Source organism: Aquarana catesbeiana, linkage group LG06, assembly GCF_042186555.1.
Source record: "Aquarana catesbeiana isolate 2022-GZ linkage group LG06, ASM4218655v1, whole genome shotgun sequence".
Lineage (NCBI taxonomy): Eukaryota > Metazoa > Chordata > Amphibia > Anura > Ranidae > Aquarana > Aquarana catesbeiana.
In genome coordinates, this window is record NC_133329.1 from 366,045,243 (window position 1) to 366,064,561 (window position 19,319).

At 40.0% G+C, this 19,319-nt stretch overlaps 1 protein-coding gene across 8 annotated transcripts in view; it reads right to left on the minus strand.

Moving 5' to 3' along the window:
• The window catches only part of FMNL2 (formin like 2), a 342,363-nt gene that overhangs the window by 153,636 nt on the left and 169,408 nt on the right, over nucleotides 1–19,319 (minus strand). For all 8 annotated transcript variants that reach the window (XM_073634147.1, XM_073634145.1, XM_073634151.1 and 5 more), the window contains exon 2: nucleotides 13,929–14,012. In XM_073634147.1, coding sequence (XP_073490248.1) covers nucleotides 13,929–14,012 — 84 coding nt within the window. The remainder of the gene's footprint in view (nucleotides 1–13,928; nucleotides 14,013–19,319) is intronic.

Here is a 19,319-nt window from a genome sequence, read left to right on the forward strand (position 1 = left end):
ATATATATAATGTTTGGGGGTTCTAGCAAAAAATACTGATTTTAACTTGTAAGCAACAAATGTCAGAAAAAGGTTTGGTCTTTAAGTGGTTAAACTGCCCTCATCTACCGACCGAAGTTCATTCCTTTCATATAAAAGAACCGAGAGATGCATTGGGGTTGATTTACTAAAGGCAAATCCGCTCTGCATTACGCTTTGCAGCCCCAAAGATGCTGCTTGCAGGACTTATTTTCCTGTCCGGCAAGCGCACCGCCCCAGTGTGAAAGCCCTCGGGCTTTCACACTGGGGCTGCAGAAGATCCGTCTACAGGCGCTATTTTTAGCGCAAAAACACCTGTAAGACACCTAAATGCGAAAGTAGCCTAATTGCTGCCTATGAGAGGGGATATGATTTAAATTTATAAATACCATACTGGTGATCCCGCAATAGGGATAAAACTTTTTTTGCGGAAGGGAGTTTAACAAGACTCGTGGCAACTCATCAAAATTAGAAGAAAAGAAGTTTAACCCTTAAACTACGTAGAGGGTTCTTTACTGTAAGAGCGGCAAGGATGTGGAATTCCCTTCCACAGGTGGTGGTCTCAGCGGGGGGCATCGATAGTTTCAAAAAACGATTAGATAAGCACCTGAACGACCGCAACATACAGGGATATACAATGTAATACTGACACATAATCACACACATAGGTTGGACTTGATGGACTTGTGTCTTTTTTCAACCTCACCTACTATGTAACTATGTAACAAGGACATTGTCACGATCTTTCAGGAATATACTCCTTGGTGTATGGGCTGTGTGCTGTAACAGTATTTAGGCAATCTCTACTTTGCAAAGTTTTGTAACTAGTGTATGTCTGGTTGTTTCTTTTTTATTCAATTTGTAATAAAAATAATTTTCATCTATAACATTGTGTACCTCAGTGCCCTATAAAGTCCAGTGCCAATTTTTCCAATATTATCTCCAGTTAAAGGGACGTGGCACATATACTACTTCTGTACCCACAGTACCACTCTGTGGTGATACCTTTAAATCATTCTTTGTAATTTTCCTTACTCAGCTAAAGTGACCCCAGTGCTGAAGGAAAGAGGAAAACAAGGATGTAGGCGCCTGGCATCCTCCTTATCAACCAATTACATCATCGGTACTTAGGATGCCAGCAGCCGGCCTTCACAGTGCCCAAGGTTGTAATGCTGCACAATAAAAAGGAATGGTTTGTGTAACAAAAAAGCAGGTTTCATCCACTTCCTGGCTTGTAAGACAATTTTTGGTCAATTTGGGGCAATTTTTAGGCATTTTGCCAAGGTAACCTGGAAGAACTCAGAAGACGCCCCTGGGTACCCTGGTTAAAAAAGACTGCTCTATCCAAACTACCTGACTGCCAAGCATCATTTCCAATACATCATATGGGCCTCTAAGAAGCTGCCTAACCACTTAGACTGTGGAAGGTTTACCCCCCTTCATGACCTGGCCATTTTTTTTTTTGTAATACTGCACTGCTTTGCTTTAACTGACAATTGCGCAGTCATGTGACACTGTACACAAATAAAATTGATGTCCTTTTTTCCCACAATTAGAGCTTTCTTTTTGTGGTATTTGATCACTTCTGTGGTTTTTGTTTTTTGTGCTAGAAACACAGAATGACCGACAATTTAGAAAAAAAATAACAATGTTTTTTACTTTCTGCTCTAAAACATACATATCCAAAGAAAAAATGCAAAAAAAAATCAAATTTCTTCATCGATTTATACATATTTTTGGTAAAAAAAACCCCCTATAAGTGTATATTAATTGGTTTGCACAAAAGTCTGCAAACTATGGGATATTTTTATTTTTTACATTCTTTACTAGTAAGGGCGGCGATCAGCAACTTATAGCGGGACTGCGATATTGCGGCGGACAAATCAGACACCTAACTGACACTTTTGGCCCTTTTTTGGGGACCAGTGACACTAATACAGTGAACAGTGCTAAAAATATGCACTGTCACTGTACTAATGACATTGGCAGGAAAGGGGTTAACATCAGGGGCGATCAAAGGATTAAATGCGTGCCTAGGGGAGTGCTTGCTAACTGTGGGGGAGGTGCTTTTAATGGTAGAAGACATGGATCGGTGTTCCTGCTTCATAGGAACACAGGATCCATGTCTTCTGTACTCACGGAATGACAGCCTGCCTTGTTTACATAGGCAGACTGTCAATTTGAGTAACAAACAATTGGCCGGTTCCGGCGGACACCAGGTCCGCGGGACCCACTGATCAGCTCCCGCTGTGTAAAATCACAGCGGGGAGCAAGCCGCCGGCGCCAGCGCTCGCTCGTGCACACAACCCGGAAGTGCACAATCACGTGTATATATATATATATATATATGTGTGTATATATATATATATATGTGATTCTGTGCAGAGCAGCCGCCCTGTAGCAGTAAATCTGCTATGGGGCAGTCATAAAGCGGTTAAACAGTGTTGACCTATGGCACTATTTCTGTCCCTCACATGTACAAATTTTCTTTCTTTATTTTATTATTTATTTATTTCAGGTACTTATATAGCGCCGTCAATTTACGCAGCGCTTTACATATACATTGTTTGGCACAACAATACATATTATAAACAAGCCATTGGGATTGCAATGGGTGCCAAATTTGCACCGAGTGTGGCCAATGCCTTTATGGCGCAATGGGAGGAACAATCCATTTATGAAAACACCCCAGCAGAACTGACTTTGTATAAAAGGTATATCGATGATGTTATCATTGTCTGGAATGGCAAAAGAGAAACGCTCGAACAATTCCTGGAGAAACTGAATGTAAATGAAAAAAATATTCGTTTATCGTGGAACATCAGTGAAAAGACAGTGGAGTTCCTGGACCTCAAAATAAGCCTTGAAGGCGATAGAATAATAACCAAAACGTTTTTCAAAAACGTAGATGCGAACAGCTACCTTCCCATTAATAGCTGCCATCACAAATTATGGCTTTATAATATACCGAAAGGACAATTTGTTCGAATTAGGAGAAACTGCACAAAAGAAGAGGATTTTAAAGAACAGGCTAAGCTAATTGGTTCTAGGTTTTTAGAAAAGGGATATGAGCATATACTCATAGAGAAACAAATTGAAGAAGTAAGGAGTATGGATAGAACTAAAATGTTAGAAATCCACCCAAAGAAAATGTCTGTACAGGAAACACCTACTTTAATTCTGGACTACAGTGTCCAACATAAACAAATATCTAAAATCATCCAAAGACACTGGCATATCCTGAAAAATGACAAAGATTTGACTAAAGTATTACCAGAATTACCTAATATTATATATAAAAGGGCACCGACCATCAGAAACATGATAGTGAAAACAGTGATTGAACCCCCCCAACAAGTACCATACTCATTCTTCACAGGAAAAGGATTCTATCCATGTAGAAACTGTTTTGCATGCAAACACGCCCAAAAGTTTCAAGGAAAAAGAACAGAATTCACAGCTACTACTACAAACGAAACATATGGAATTAAAGACTTTATTGGATGCCACACTGAGGGTGTTGTTTACGTACTCCAGTGTAGCTGTAAATTGCAATATGTAGGACGTACAAAGAGGGCCCTTAAAGTCAGAGTGAAGGAACACATACAAAATATTAAAAAAGGAAACCCCAAACACAACGTGTCCAAACACTTTGCAGCAGTACATAATAGGGACCCCATACATCTGCAATTTTGGGGAATAGAAAGATTTATAAAGTCATGGAGAGGCACTCATAAAATTAGAAGTATTAGCCAAAAAGAATCATATTGGATTCATACTCTGCGTACATTAACCCCTAGAGGTATGAACGTAGAGTTTGATTTAAATTGTTTTTTAAGTAATTTTTAGATTTCAGAAATTTACATATGTACTATTATTGAAGCTTTTAATCATGGTTATTGATATTCATATTTTATTAATATTTATGTAATACTGCCTTTTGTCCTAATTTATGAATGATGACATAAAATTTGGTCCTGGTTTATGAATTATGACATTTATATCTTTCACACTGTGACGCTGATTATGATGTTTATGGTCCATTAGATTTGTTGTATTATCCAGTAAGAGGCTCCTCCTTGGTGACTGAGGTTTACAGTTAATGGGTCCATTTCAAATTCTTAATAGTTTTTCCATCTTTTCACCATCTTTACACAATCATTCCTGGCACTCTGTCAAATATATAGCATGTTATTCCATCCAAAAATGGCCGCCGATTACAGTGAGATAACCACCATAAAGATGGCCACCGCCATAGATCTCCACTTGCTACAAGAAAATGGCGTATTTGTCCCGATTTAGATTATTCATTTATGTTGCCATAGTTTTTAATTGTTGAATTTCTAACTCCAAGTTGCTAGTATTAATGCAAATTGAGATTCGATATATCTATATTGCGATTCGAAATCTCACTTTGACTCCCCAGGGCTACGGCCGCAATCTATCTCGATTGCCACCTCCAAGATGGCCGATGTCCGATATAGATATACATTACCTTAACAAAAATGGCTGCTCGATTACTTCCGGTTCTACGATATAAGTATCATTCCTCTCAGGCCAATCCGGTTCCCCAGTTGAAGTCACGAGCGGTGACGTAACGCGTAGGGCGTGGCAGAGAGCTGACTACACCGGAAGTCACGTAAGGAGGCGCCTCGGCCGCCGCTCCTTCCTGCTTTTGTGATTTTATTATTGTTTTAAGTAAGAGACCAATTTGTTTTTATCCAATAAATATTCTTTGAAATACTACACCATCAGAGGCCTCCTCTCTCCTCCTCCCCCTTCTCCCACTGGGCTGTCACAAGCCTAAGTGGAGATACTCCCAGTTTGTTTTGGCAGGTCCCTGACAGCAAGCAGAGGGGAACACAGACATCCTGTGACTTCTATTGTCACAACAAAGAAAGATCTGCATTGATGCCTGTTTTTTCCTGCTTTGAGGTGAGAGTCTAGAGAGCCTGGTTGAGCTGTCAGTTGTTGTATGAAGATCAACACTACCATTACTACCATCATAAGTTATGGACTCTATATTGTTTCCTATGTGAACTTTGGTTTATAGTCTTATATTTGATAGCATCCTTTTATCACGCTGTTTGTAGCTGCTGCACAGCTTTTTGCACTTTTGCACTTTTTTGCGATTTGGCTTTAGCCATTCATTTGAATTTGTTGATTTTACAGCACAGGTTTTACATATTTGCACTTATTCTTTGTGATACTTATTTTATTACATTTATTTATTTTTAATTTTATCCATTACCTGTTATTTATCTTTCACAGTGTTTATTCAATAATCATTGTTTATTTTTATGATAGATTTTATGCGCGAAATCTCTTTATCTTTTATACATTGTACATTCACATCAGTCCCTACCCTCAAGGAGCTTACAATCTAAGGTCCCTAACTCACATTCATACACATACTAGGGACGATTTAGACAGGATCCAATTACTCTACCAGAATGTCTTTGGAGTGTGGGAGGATTCGTTTCTGATGGTTGCAATACTTTTATCTCACCTTGTACATTTGTACATAGTATATAGTGTGCCTCATTTTACAAATGACAATAAAGCCACAGACAGCAACATAAAACAACAGATCAGCAGGCTACAATAACGAATACCTTTTCTGTAATGTGTTTGATCCGCTTCCAACACACTGCAAATGTCAGTGACATACAGTCGTCATTCTGGAAACCAGAATTTATAAGATCATCACAAAATTGAGTGCATTTAAAATGTAACTAAAGGCATTTTTTTCATTTTGGTAGAGTAAAGGAGGGTTATGACCCCTGTCAGTTATTTCTTCTTCTTATTTTTTTGTCATCCGTGTCTCATTGAGGAAATGTATTTATTTTGTGTTAGGGTGTTTAGTTATTTATTATTATTTTTATTTTTTTGTTAAGGGTTAATTATTTATTACTACATAATATTCATTTATTGTATTTCTTTATTATTTATTTGTGTATTTATTTTACATTTATTTATTAATTTTTGTAATTATTATTATTAGTAATAACAGTAATATTATTAACACGCTCACCTTAAAGCCGAGGTCCGCCCACCGCTTCAAAAATTAAAAGCCAGCAGCTGCACATACTGCAGCTGCTGACTTTTAATAATAGGACACTTACCTGTCCTGGAGTCCATGTTACCTGCTTCCATCAGCTGTCGGGTGCTGCCGCCAGCATTGGGGGTAAGGGAACCCAGCAGTGTAGCCTTACGGCTTCACGCCGGGAACCCTACTGCGCATGCACGAGGCTTCGCTCCTCTCTCCTACTGGCCCGGCGGCGTTGGAAGGAGGAGGGAGCTGAGCGGTGACGTCAAGGGCCGCGGGGCAGGTTCCTGGAAGTGGGGACAGGATACCTGTGAAAGACAGGTATTCTCTCCCCCTCCCACCCCCCCGAAAGGTGCCAAATGTGGCACAGGAGGGGGGAAGGAATCAGATGAGCGGAAGTTCCACTTTTGGGTGGAACTCCACTTTACCAAAAATTGTTGTATATTTATTATTGTAAATAAATAAAATAACCCTAACCTCTAATCCTCCCCCCAACCCTTAATCCCAACCCTAACATAACCTTAATTCTAACTTCTTACCCTAAGAAAAAAATGAACAATAAATGAATATTAATAATAAGAAAATAAATAAAAGCTGATGGAAAAGCTTAAAAAGCTGAAAAGCCTAGCAACAAATGATGCAACGGTTCTCTCTATTGGCTAACAAAAAAAAAAAAGCTTAAAAACGCTGTATAAATACAGGCAGATCGTGCATAAAAACATACCAAAATCTGCAAAAAAAAAAACAAAACAAAGGAAAAAACGCAACGATGCAGGTGTGAATGCTAGACATGTGCGCCGTCAAAAAATTAGTTTCATTCCGTTTCGTATTAGAATTAATTCGTATTTCGTAATTCGAGTCTGAAATTTAATTTAAATTAGTACAAAATACAAATTTTCGGTAAGTTCGTTAACCTTTCGTAACAATTACGAATGTTCGTTATGATGAATTTATCCCACCATCCCCGCGCTGTGCTGACTTCCTGGGTTTTTAGCTTTTAGGTTGGTTAACTTTTCGTAACAATTACGAATGTTCGTTAGGAATTTGGAATCCGAAATTCGTAAACGAAATTTCGTATTTCATACAAAATTCAGCATAGCAATTCGTATTTCGGATCCTCCCGAATGTGAGAATTTACGGAAATTCGTACGAATTTTCAATTCGTACGAAACTAATCGCACATGTCTAGTGAATGCAGGCTTACAGCTGTTACCACAACGGAGGGGGGGGGGGGTAAGTCTTCCAATGGGACACTTGTTCCAGTGACAGCTAAAATAGCAACTCTCTTCACTCACATGGACTTCCTCGCATCTCAGGAACAGGAAGTGAATGGAAACTCTCCCCAACAGGACAGAGGAAAAAAAATTACATGGTTTTTAACCATTTCCTACTTTTTCTAAAATTTAAAAAAGTTTTTGGTTTACTTACACATTACAAAATTCACCTTTGATTAAGGCTCATGCACACAGGATGTTTTTACAGCTGCTGTTAGGGGCATCTGACGTTTTTTTTTTAACTGCCTCTAAACGCCCCTCCATGTTAGTATTCATGCACACATAAACTTTCAGAGGCGTTTGGAGGAATAAGCGTTTAGGGGCAGTAGAAAAAAAACAACAGCCTGTGCGTCCAGGAGCAGAGACTGTTGAGCTGTAAAAACGTAGTATGCCTAAAAACGCTGCTAAATGAAGTATCAAGCTTTTAGCCACATTTAGCCGCTTTGGGCATTTTTTAAATGTTTTTACATTATAGGGTGAACCAAAAGAAAATATTGTCAATTGATGTGATGACTGTGAAAACTTACATGTATTATTGTTAACATTCCGCCTATTTTTTACCCTGTACCTTATGAAGTAATTATGTTATTAATAAAATGTATGCTTTTCTACTTATAATGGAATTTTAGTGCCTTTAAAGTCCAGTTAGGGGATAATTCTTCTTTCGGTTTTTACATTATAGGAAGTGCTTTTACTGTAAAAACACCCAAAAACGCTAACGCCAAAAAACACGCATGTGCAGGAGGCCTTATAGTAAGTAAAAAAGTATTCACTAAACTAATGCCTCTTAGATTGTAAGCTCTAAGGAGCAGGGCCCTCTCATGGGCGTCCGCAGAACTTTTTTCAGGGGGGGCATCATTTTAGGGTCACCCATGCACCGCTGCCCGCACCCCGATAGCGACGCAACTGTGCTGAATTTAAGATCCGATCCCTGATTCCAGGGGGGGCACTTGACCCCCCTTGCCCCTACCTGCGGACGCCCATGGGCCCTCTGATTCCTACTGTATTAAAGTGTATTGTATTTGTGCTGACTACCCTCAAGTTGTAAAGCGATACGTAAACTGTTGGCGCTATATAAATCGTGTATAATAATAATAATAATGCCAACCAGGATACAGGGCAAACTGTGCCTGAAGCCACCTGAGCGCTGCTACTCCCCAGTAGCATTGTCACCTTCCCTTTTCTCCCGTCTGCTCCAGTCAGAACTGGGAGCCAAAGAAATAACCTGATACTTCTAGATTTGCATGAGAAAAGCCCAAGCTAACCTTAAGGTAAACCTCTCATGGGAAAAAATGGGGACGGCAATTCATGGCACCCTTCTGAAAATGCTAGTTGTGTCGCTAATCCTTAAAGACTTTCTGAGTCACTGACTAGGACGGAGTATGTGAACCATGAAAGTGAGAGAAAAGTCAGAACTTCCGACTACTGAAGCAAGGTGGTGAGGGTACAGTCAGGCCGCTTGCATTATAAGAGGAGATCAGCAACTATAGCTCCATATTCCAGTTACGACCGATTTCCTATGATTGCAAAAATAAAGTTAGAAATATTACAAAGACTTAGACCTTGGTCTCCAGCTGCATGTGATTGCCATCTAGAGTGACACAAGCTGTTATGCCATCCCTTTGATGTGGAAGCTGACAATATCCCAGTGCTGGTGATAGACGGATAATGATTACAGGAATCACTTGTGTTGCTGAATAAAAATCCAGTAACACATCAAAGTGAAGAGGTATCCTTCACATTGAGGGTTAAAGGATACAGGCTATCTCACCAGAAAAAGTTCTGGAACATGACATAATCCCTCTGCCTCAGTTCCATCACTTACTAATTGCTTGCAGTAAGATTAGCTTTTCAAAACAGCTGCCAATCATTAGTGATAAGCCACCAGGAAGGTGTAAATCCACCTATAAGAGGTTGAAGGCAAAGAGGTGATATGTAGAAAGTATTCATCTCAATGACTAGTATCCTTAGCTGCAAACAAGGGTTCATCTACAGGCCCGTCTGAACCATGAAAAGACATGGCATTGTGCACTAGCCTGATGAAGGGGTCCTGCGTGGCTCCGAAACGTTTCGCTACACCATTTTGTGATGTGATCTTTCTTGAATAAAAACCGTTTGGACGAAATTCATGATCCTTGGTGTGATGGTGAACATCTACATATTGTAAAGGTTCCAGTATCCAGCTGCCGGTCGCTACAGCACCCAGTACCTTAAGAGTTTATTCCAGGACTGTGTGCTATGGGAATATGGACTGTGTATAAATAGTGGACTCCAGGAAATTCTGGGATTTTTCAATAAAATAAGAGTGTTTTGATCTGCTAATCTTATGGGAGCGCTTTGAGGGTGCTAGTAGAATTTTGGGTAGGCTAAAACACACCCAAACACCCCCTGGTGTCACCTCCCCACAACGCTCTCCCTTCAAGTGTTGCACAGGGTGTATTACATACTCTAGACACGTCGCTTGATGTAAATGAAACAATGGATATATCAATTTAGAATGTGACCAGCTCTCCCAGGGGTTTGTTTCACAGTTTTATTGTCAAAGCAGGGTCCCTTTATCAAGGCAAGAAAGTAGGCCACTTTGTAGCCTTTCTTTCACAATAAAATGGAAAAATGAACACCTTGGTGTGTTAGTGACGTTCTACATTCATTGGAATTCCCAGTAGTGCACCCATTGTGTCACTTTATGTGCCCGCTATCCAGTGGAGTATTTTGAGTTTGAGCTGCCCTAGGAAAGACTAAAAATGCCCCCCCCCCCCCCCCCCCCACAATCCCAACTAAACTTGACCCAGCCCAGCCGCCTCAAAATTGTGCACGCCAGTGCAATGGCAACAAATGACGTCAATTTTACTATCCATAAGCGACCCTTTAAGGCCTCATTTACACTGCTGCTGGTAAACGGACGTTCAGAGGCAGTTGGCTGCTTTTTTCAGCTGCCCCTGAACTCATCCAATGTTATCTTATGTGTACATGTACACAGGTTCGTTTAATGTCGTTTTTAGGCAGTTTAGAGGCCTTTTTTGGAAAGCAGAAAAATGAGTTCAGACGCTGAGTTTAGAGGCATTTCAATCGTCAAACGCTTCTAAACGTGCCTAAACGCGGGTAAACGCGGTAACTCGCATTTAGCTGCGTTTAGCTTACAGGCGTTTTTCATTTTTGGCTATTTTGGTGGGAAAATTTTTTTTTTTCAAACGCTTCTAAACGCAAACGCGGCTAAACGTAGCATGTAAACACGGTAAAACTGACATTTTAAACGTGGGTTACTATCTGTCAAGTTAAATCGTTCAGGAAAGGTTGTAAAAATGTCCCTGTGTACACTAAGCCTTAAAGCCTTTACAAGTTACCCGTTTAGATTTACAGGGGAGGTCTGGTGCTAGAGTTACTGCCCATGATCTGACGTTTGCAGTGATACATCACATGTGTGGGGCGATCGAGACCAACACACGCATTCGCCTTTGTGTGCGAGCATGGGAGGACGGGGGGCACTTTAATTTTTTAAAAATTTTTTATTATTCATTTATTTCATTTCATTTTTACACTGTTGCTTTAGTTTTTTTTAATCACTTTTACTGCTGTCACAAGGAATGTAAACATCCTTGTGATAGCAATAGGCAGTGACAGGTTCTCTTACTCTACAAGACCCAAAATCTCTTCTCTGCCCTTAAAAGCATTCAAAACACCAAGATCTGTGTTTCTGAATGCTTTAGATTTTTCAAAACTGACACCGATGGTTCTCAAATAAACCGGAAGTGATGTCATGTTGCAGGTTTACTGTTAAGAACAGCCGAGCAAAGCCAATCCCGGCTTTGCTTGGCTCTCCAGTCAGCCAGCGGCCACTGGTTACTCGGATCTCCCGGTGGGATAGAAGAGCTGCGGAAGGCGGCGGGAGGGGGGGGTCCCCTCCCGCTGCTTGTAATAGCAATTGAGTGGCTAGTAAGATGCTCGATTGCTAGTAAAATAGAACCGAAGGGCGGCTCTAAAAAACGATACTGGGCATCATCACAGTACAGATGCCACCCCCCCTTAAAAAATGCCACCCCAGGCAAACAAGGCAGTAAATACGCCCCTGCCGCTATTTAGCTAAAGGTTGTGCAGATCACCTAATGACTTGGTTTGGGACATATAATGCCTAGTGTGTATAGATTTGGGGATCAGTTAAAGGACATGCATGGCCAAAACTATTTTTTTTTTTGGTTTGGGATAGAGTACTAAATGGTTAGAACCCTTGCCAGGTTATTATTTTTCTATCTATGTACCATTGATGTAATTTCCCTTCATTTATTGCCCCAGAGACACAATAGGTAATTAGATGAAATCTCTCCAAGTGAGGGGAATTCTCTTTTTAGAAAGCTGTCATGGAACAGATGTCCTTATCTGAAGATGGTCCTCTGCATTACACTCTACTTGTCATCTCTCAGTGGGTTACTAGTCTGATCCTCCTGCCAGGTGACACCAGGAAATAAGGGCTCTAGTCTCTCTCTTCTGGTGTCACCTGGGGCAGCGAAGGACTATGATCAGTGATATTATTCTATTGGCACAGATAACATGGTTCCACTCCATGGTAAAAAAAAAGCATCTAGTAAAAAAAAATGATACAGACAGGCTAGACAGACTAAATTGAGTACATTTAAGGGACCAGGGTGCAAATCTATAGCAGGGAAAGCTGGGCTTGAACACATTTTTAGAGATACAATTGTGGAGCTATTTGCTTGGCATGACTTTACTTGTGGTTTTGTCAATGGATTCCATCTGTTCCCTCCTCCCCACTAAATTATTAAATATTCTGAGTATCATGGAAGCCAAATCTGAGAAAATAAAAAAAGGACAGTTCCAGCATTTTATTACACAGTTTAAATGTAGAACCATCTAATAGAACATGTGGTCTATGTTTTATATTTAACTGGTTCTCTCTCAATCTAATGGAACTAACCAAAATGTATATCTATATAAGAGAGGTGGGGTAACTAAAGACATAGTTAAAAGGTTACAAAATCGCGGCAACAATACAGGTCCTAAGGATTCCCCCAGATTTTAACAACAATATTTCCTATGTTCATACTTTACATTTAGTACTTTGATGTGCTTTTAAGAATAACTTCATGTTCATTGGTTTATTGTATAGAAATAATTGTTTAACTATTCCTCATGTTGCATGTAGGGGTGTCTACTCAGTGCATGGTCAAGAAAAATGATCATGCATGTCTATTTAAAGATCCTGTGTCATTTAAACTCTGCAAATAGCCTAAAACATGGATGGTTAGTTACAAGATATCTCACTTCCTCCACCATGAGCAGTGATCTATATCACTGATATTTAATGCTAAAATAGGAAATCTCTCCCATCCAGGCAAACTGGTCTTTACTCAGATATGGAGAGGGTCAGGAGTACAAGTGACACATTGCTACATTAAAGTATAAGCTCACTTTTGCAGCTTGAAAGAAAATTAAACATTAAGGCTCCATGCACACTAGAAGCTCCAAAACCGCAAAAAAAAAACAACAAAAAACGATGGATAAAAAAGCCCATTAAGTCCAACCTATGTGTGTGATTATATGTCAGTATTACATTGTATATCCCTGTATGTTGCGGTCGTTCAGGTGCTTATCTAATAGCTTTTTTAAACTATCGATGCTCCCCACTGAGACCACCGCCTGTGGAAGGGAATTCCACATCCTTGCCGCTCTTACACTAAAGAACCCTCTACGTAGTTTAAGGTTAAACCTTTTTTCTTCTAATTTTAATGAGTGGCCATTAAACTCTCTTCCGCGAAAAAGTTTTATCCCTATTGTGGGGTCACCAGGATGGTATTTGTAAATTGAAATCATATCCCCTCTCAAGCATCTCTTCTCCAGAGAGAATAAGTTCAGTGCTCGTAACCTTTCCTCATAACTAATATCCTCCAGACCCTTTATTAGCTTTGTTGCCCTTCTTTGTACTCGCTCCATTTCCAGCACATCCTTCCTGAGGACTTGTGCCCAGAACTGGACAGCATACTCCAGGTGAGGCCGGACCAGAGTCTTGTAGAGCGGAAGAGTTATTGTTTTATCTCTGGAGTTAATCCCCTTCCTAATGCCAATATTCTGGTTGCTTTGTTAGCAGCAGCTTGGCATTGCATGCATTGCTGCACTGATAGGATGGATGGAGTAGCAATTCTCAATGAATTCTGAAGGTGCTCATCTGATATTTTGGTTCTAATTTTGCCCTTCGTGTGCTTCATCCTTGAAAATAATTGCTCCCAAATTTAGGTGCTACCAAAAACTGATGACATGAATAAGGTGTGATTGTGAAGAGTGGGGTCATTTTCTCTGGGAAGATAAAACGTAGAAAAGTCCAGTAAAGAGACACTGTCAAATTTTTCTTAAGCTGTGTGTGTTCACTAAGTGTATATGTGGGCCTCAGGTTGGACACCCTTGTCTCATAGAGAGTCCATTCCTTTTAGTCAGGGCAGCCCTCAATCATAGATGTGCACTAAGAGGGAAAGGAGCAATAAAGCAAAGACATAATAGGTGATTGTGATTTCAGGGACGTGCACACATACTTTCTTTCTTATACTTTATGACACATTATAAAAATATGTATTCCTTACCTGATCGCAGATAAGTTCCCATTTTTTCTCGTTATCATACTGTCGCAATAATCTGGCTTTATCAGGTGGTAAATTCATAGCATTCTGTAAAATAAAAATAAAACAGGTTTTTAGCATTGGAACTGGTCTTAGACATTTCTGGTCTTATAGGAACCATTAAACAATATAAAGAATTATTATTTTTTCACAAGAAGTACAAGATATTGGGTGTTCTAGTCCCTAACCAGATCCAAAAAAACATGGCTTGATGAATTTGGCGTAGAGGAACTTGAGTGGCCTGCACAGAGCCCCGACTTCAACCCTACTGAAAACCTTTGAGGTGAATTGAAACAGAAGGTGAACCAGGTTTTCTCATCCAATGCCAGTACCTGACCCACCAAATTATCTTTTGCTGAATGTACCCAAATTCCTACAGAAACACTCCCCAATCTCATGGAAAGCTTTGCCAGAAAAGTGTGGGTTGGTACATAAGTAACCATAATTATATCAATGCCCAACATTTTCAAATGGGATGTCCAACAAGCTCAGGTAGGTTTGATGGTTTTCTAGAACAGTAAAGGGTCTTCACCAAACTGTGTCTTCACCAAGCATGCACTATTGTATGCACGATGTATGCCCTGATGCCTTCATGATAGCTGTTGGCTAATTCCACTTGGCTACTTGGGGTAAGTGCTCTCTAAACCATACTTCTCATCTTATGTCTGCTATCTAATCTGTACATATGAGTATTTTTTAAACATCAAAATCTTGTTTACTATTGGTATTACGATGATGTATATTTTTTGTTATAGTATCCTGTTCCCTAAAACTTCCCTCTTGAAGAAGTGGGTGACTGCAAAACATGTCGAGTGTGACGACCTACACTCAAATTTCTTCTCTGGATTAACATCCTAGGTAGAAGTGACCCCAGTTTTTGGGGTGTAGTAGCCACTAAGAGGGATATCAATTTTTATATACAATTGTTTGTCTATATGGTTTATGATTTTGTTTTTGTAAAATTTATGAAATACATTTTTTGTGTGATTTTAACCTTCTTGTAATGTCCAATGACTGTACCGATAAAATCCTACTTCCTGACCCTACTCGTTTCAAAGCATGCACCATTGTCCAAAATGCTTTTGTATGCTATACGCTATGCATTAACAGCCACCTTCACTGGAAACATCTAAACTCAATCATTCAGATAGGTGTTCACATATAGTAGAGATGCACGATTAATCGTCAAGAATCGTTATCACGATTTTTTCCCCGTTGCGATCTTGACAAAAGTGTTTCACGATTCTGTCTATGCAAAGAATTCTCTCTGCTCTACTGAAGCCACAGCCATTATAAGAAAGGAAGAAAAAAAAAACTGGGCAGTCTACCAAGAATCACAACATTCTTTAGCAGTAGAACTTAAGTATAAACATTGTAACAATTTGTCAATGGAATAGACTTGTGTGTAAATGAAGAAAGTCTAACCACTTAAACACTAAACCTTTTTCTGACATTTGTTGGTTTCAAGTTAAAATCTTTTTTTTTTTGCTAGAAAATTACTTAAAACCCCCAAACATTATATTAATTTTTTTAGTAGAGACCCTAGAGAATAAAATGGTGTTGCAATATTTTATGTCACACTGTATTTGTGCAGCGGTCTTTCAGATGCAATTTTTTACTAATGAATTAATAAAAAAAAAACTAACCAGTAAAGTTAGCCCAATTTTTTTTGTATAATGTGAAAGATTTTACGTCGCGAGAATCGTGATCTGTTTATTCTAAGCAAAAAATCGTGATTCTCATTTTGGCCAGAATCGTGCAGCTCTACCATATAGGTATGATTGATGGTAAAGTGTCCACAAAAGTTTGGCCTTAAAGGGATATTAAAGAGGTAGTACTGTAAACTTCCTCTGCTGACATGTACCTATAGGGAAGCCTATAATAAGGCTTACCTATAGGTAGTGTTAATATCTCCTAAACATGTACAGTTTAGGAGATATTTACATTGCATGCAGCCAGTGACATCACTGGCACATGTGCTCTGAAGGAACAGCCACAGGTGCCGTTCCTTCCAAACCCCTTGCCGTGAATGGCGGCTCCTGCGTGCATGCGCGGGAGTGACGTCATTCACAGCGCCGAAGCCCGCTGACCCAGAAGTAACTCCGGGAAAGACGTCGGCCATCTTAGCAGTGTGCGAGCGCTGCTGGAAGGCTTTGTTCTAAAGTAATTCATAATGAGCTAATATGCAATGTATACTAGCTCATTATGCCTTTGTCTTGCAGGGTTTTTTCTTTTTTTTTTTTTGCTTTTTCTTCTTTTGGACATTTACAACCTCTTTAAAGGCAAGTTTACTTTTGTTTAAAAATAACAAACATGTTATACTTACCTGCTCTGTGCAGTGGTTTTGCACAAAGCAGCCCTGAGCCTCCTCTTTTCGGGTCCCCTACTGGCACTTCTGGCCCCTCCCTCCTGCCTAGTCTCCCCATAGCAAGCAGCCCGGGGGGGGGGGCACCCGGAGCAAACTCACTCCTGAGATGCTGCTATGTGTGTCCATTCACATCACTCTCTCCTCATTGGCTCACTGGCAGTGGATGATAGTAGCAGAAGCCAATGGTTACCGCTGCTGTCTCAGCCAATGAGGAAGGAGAGACCAGGGAGAGCAGAGGCTCTAGTGCACATCTCTGGATCAGGATCGGCTCAGATAACTTTTTGGGGGGGGGGGGGGGCTGTTGCACACAGAAGGTTTTTTACCTTTGTGCATAAAAAATCTTGAGCTTTTACAATCACTTTAAGGTGTACTTCAGGTTTTTTTTATATATAGATTGCGAGATCATGACAGAAGGGTCAGTCAATACAGTACAGATCCAATTTTGTGACCGTTGCATTCTGAATTTTTAGCTCTATGACCCACACAAATAAACAATACAAAATATCCATGGCAAAGCTAGAAGGTTATTAAAGTTCAGCGTTGTCTATCAGTTTCCTGTATTGAGCCACTCCTTGATTTCTCCAACAGCTCAGTTCATGATTCAGCATTAGTATTTGTTATGGCACAAAGTTCCTTCCTGAGTTTTACTTTTTTCAACCAAGTAACTGATATTAGAGAGTCCTAAAGATTTATTAAACACGTACTGGAGGTCTCTTCAGACAAGTAGTTTCATTCAAGGGAAAAAGGCAGACAAAAATAGTCTAAAAAAACGTGGCTCTTCGTTACGATTGTGATTTTTTTTAATGATTTGTCACATCCTGGTGGGAATTTTTAAACGTATTACTAAAAATGGCAAAATGAATCACAGTAAAATGAAAAGTGGTTGTAAAAATAGGAAGTACAACAAAATAGAATTTTTCAACGAATGCAATATTTGCTGTAAATGTAGCTTATCTCAAAGCTACTGGAACTCCCAGAATTCAGATTGTCCATCTAAGTTGCACATCACTTTTCCCAGGTAAGAGCCTAGTGCCCCTCAGCAGAAACCTGCTTTTTTGTAAAGGAAGTCACATTATTTTGGTGGGAGGGCATATCTTCTGGCAAATGCCTGAATCTGAAGAGATATAGGTCATTATCTCAAATAGACTTGTGGCTCTGTAGCTATGAGGATACCAGCCCACGTGTCTGTATCTCTTGAGGGTACTAAGTATCTTTTGGTCAAAAATTGTTTTTAAAAGAATGTGCCTAGCATACAAGCCCTGACAATAATGCAATAACTGTGGTCTGGAATGGCAAAACTTTAAACTCATACTCATACTAGGCATGGTTGTTTTACTATGCCCAAGCATGATTGCCCCCCTTCCCCACACCCATATTGTGTCAAGCCCGAACACACTTATGTCATCACCTCCATGGGGCTACCTTGCCATAGACCAGGGGTCTCCAAACTTTCCAAACAAAGGGCCAGTTTGCTGTCCTTCGGACTTTGGTGGGCCTTGACTGTGGCCAGTGGGGGTAGAAAATGTCCTGACATCAGTGGGAGTAAACAAAAGGTCCACGCATGCTCGGAATCAAGTACGAGTCAGAAGCGCTCAGTCTTGTAAAACTAGCGTTCGTAATGGAGATATCACATGACTATTGAACTTCTATTTTATCGGCTCGCCGTATGTCTTGTACGTCACTACATTCGTAATTGTTGGCCAACATTTGTGTGACCGTGTGTATGCAAGACAAGTTGGAGCCAACAACCTTCGAACAAAATTCCACGGTTTTGTTGTTGGAAAGTCCGATCGTGTGTACGGGGCATAACTGTCCTCCTGTGTAATAACACTTCACCACTCTACCCAAAACATATTTCAGCTACAGATAGAAAGTATACATAACAGACAATTCTGGAGACACAATACAATAAGGTCACGTCACCAAACACGGTCCTCTGAGTCAGCATGTCATGGAACATAAACAAATACATGTGCTGCAAAAGAGATGACTGTCAGCAAATACTTCTTGCTACAGAGTTATTAGAACTCCCATGTGGTGTGCAGACCTAGGCCTCACAAAAATGTTCTGTCCCAGGTCCTGCATGTTCTACATTTACATATTTATACCATTTTTTTCTTTTTTACCCATTCTTATTTAAAACGTGCTTCATAGAGTAAAGTCAGAAGGGTATACCCTTTACAGAATGAAATACTTCTGATTCTTTTCAGACTTGTCCAGACATTCCAGCTGTAACATGCTCAGTTATTTTCCTGTAAAAGTTGTCATTGACTACTTTCACTTTTCTCGAATTAGTCTAACTAAAGCAAAACCTGTTTTTTTTTTTTTTTTTTTGGGGGGGGGGGGGGGGGGGGATTTCCATCACATCCTGTCCCATAGCCAAAACAGCAGGTGAGAGGAAATGCCTCCAAAGTGAGGAAAATCCCATTGTCACCAGAACCAGTGTCCCTATTGGATGTTTTCCCCTCTATTCCTGTTCTGGTGAGAACCTAAAATGTGACATTTTATTTTATTTTCTGTTGTGATGGTAAACAGGATAAATAGAGAGGGTGATCTCCGAATCAGGAATACAGACAGCAGATACATCGACTTGTGTATAACCAGCCTGCCCATACATGGATCAAAATTCGCCCAGTCCCAGTTGAACTGGCCAAATTTAGAGCCATGTATGGCATTAGTGTCAATCTCCTGGTCCCCTGCTGCGCTCAGTGGTTTCTCCTGCTGACCCCTATGTCACTACTGTGCTCTGTAATGAGATAGGGGTCAATGGGAGGAACCACTGAGCGCAGCAGGGGACCAGGAGATTAACATTCTTGAAAGTCTCAGTGTCTAAAATAGACTTTAGGAGACAATTTCCTTTTAAAAGAGCAGCCTTTGGGAGCATGTTTTGCAGAAGAGGCAAGTATCTACTACTGTATGTTCCTTATAAGGAGACCTTTTACTTACATATTTCATTTAGCAATTGAGTTATTTTAAAGTGAATGTAA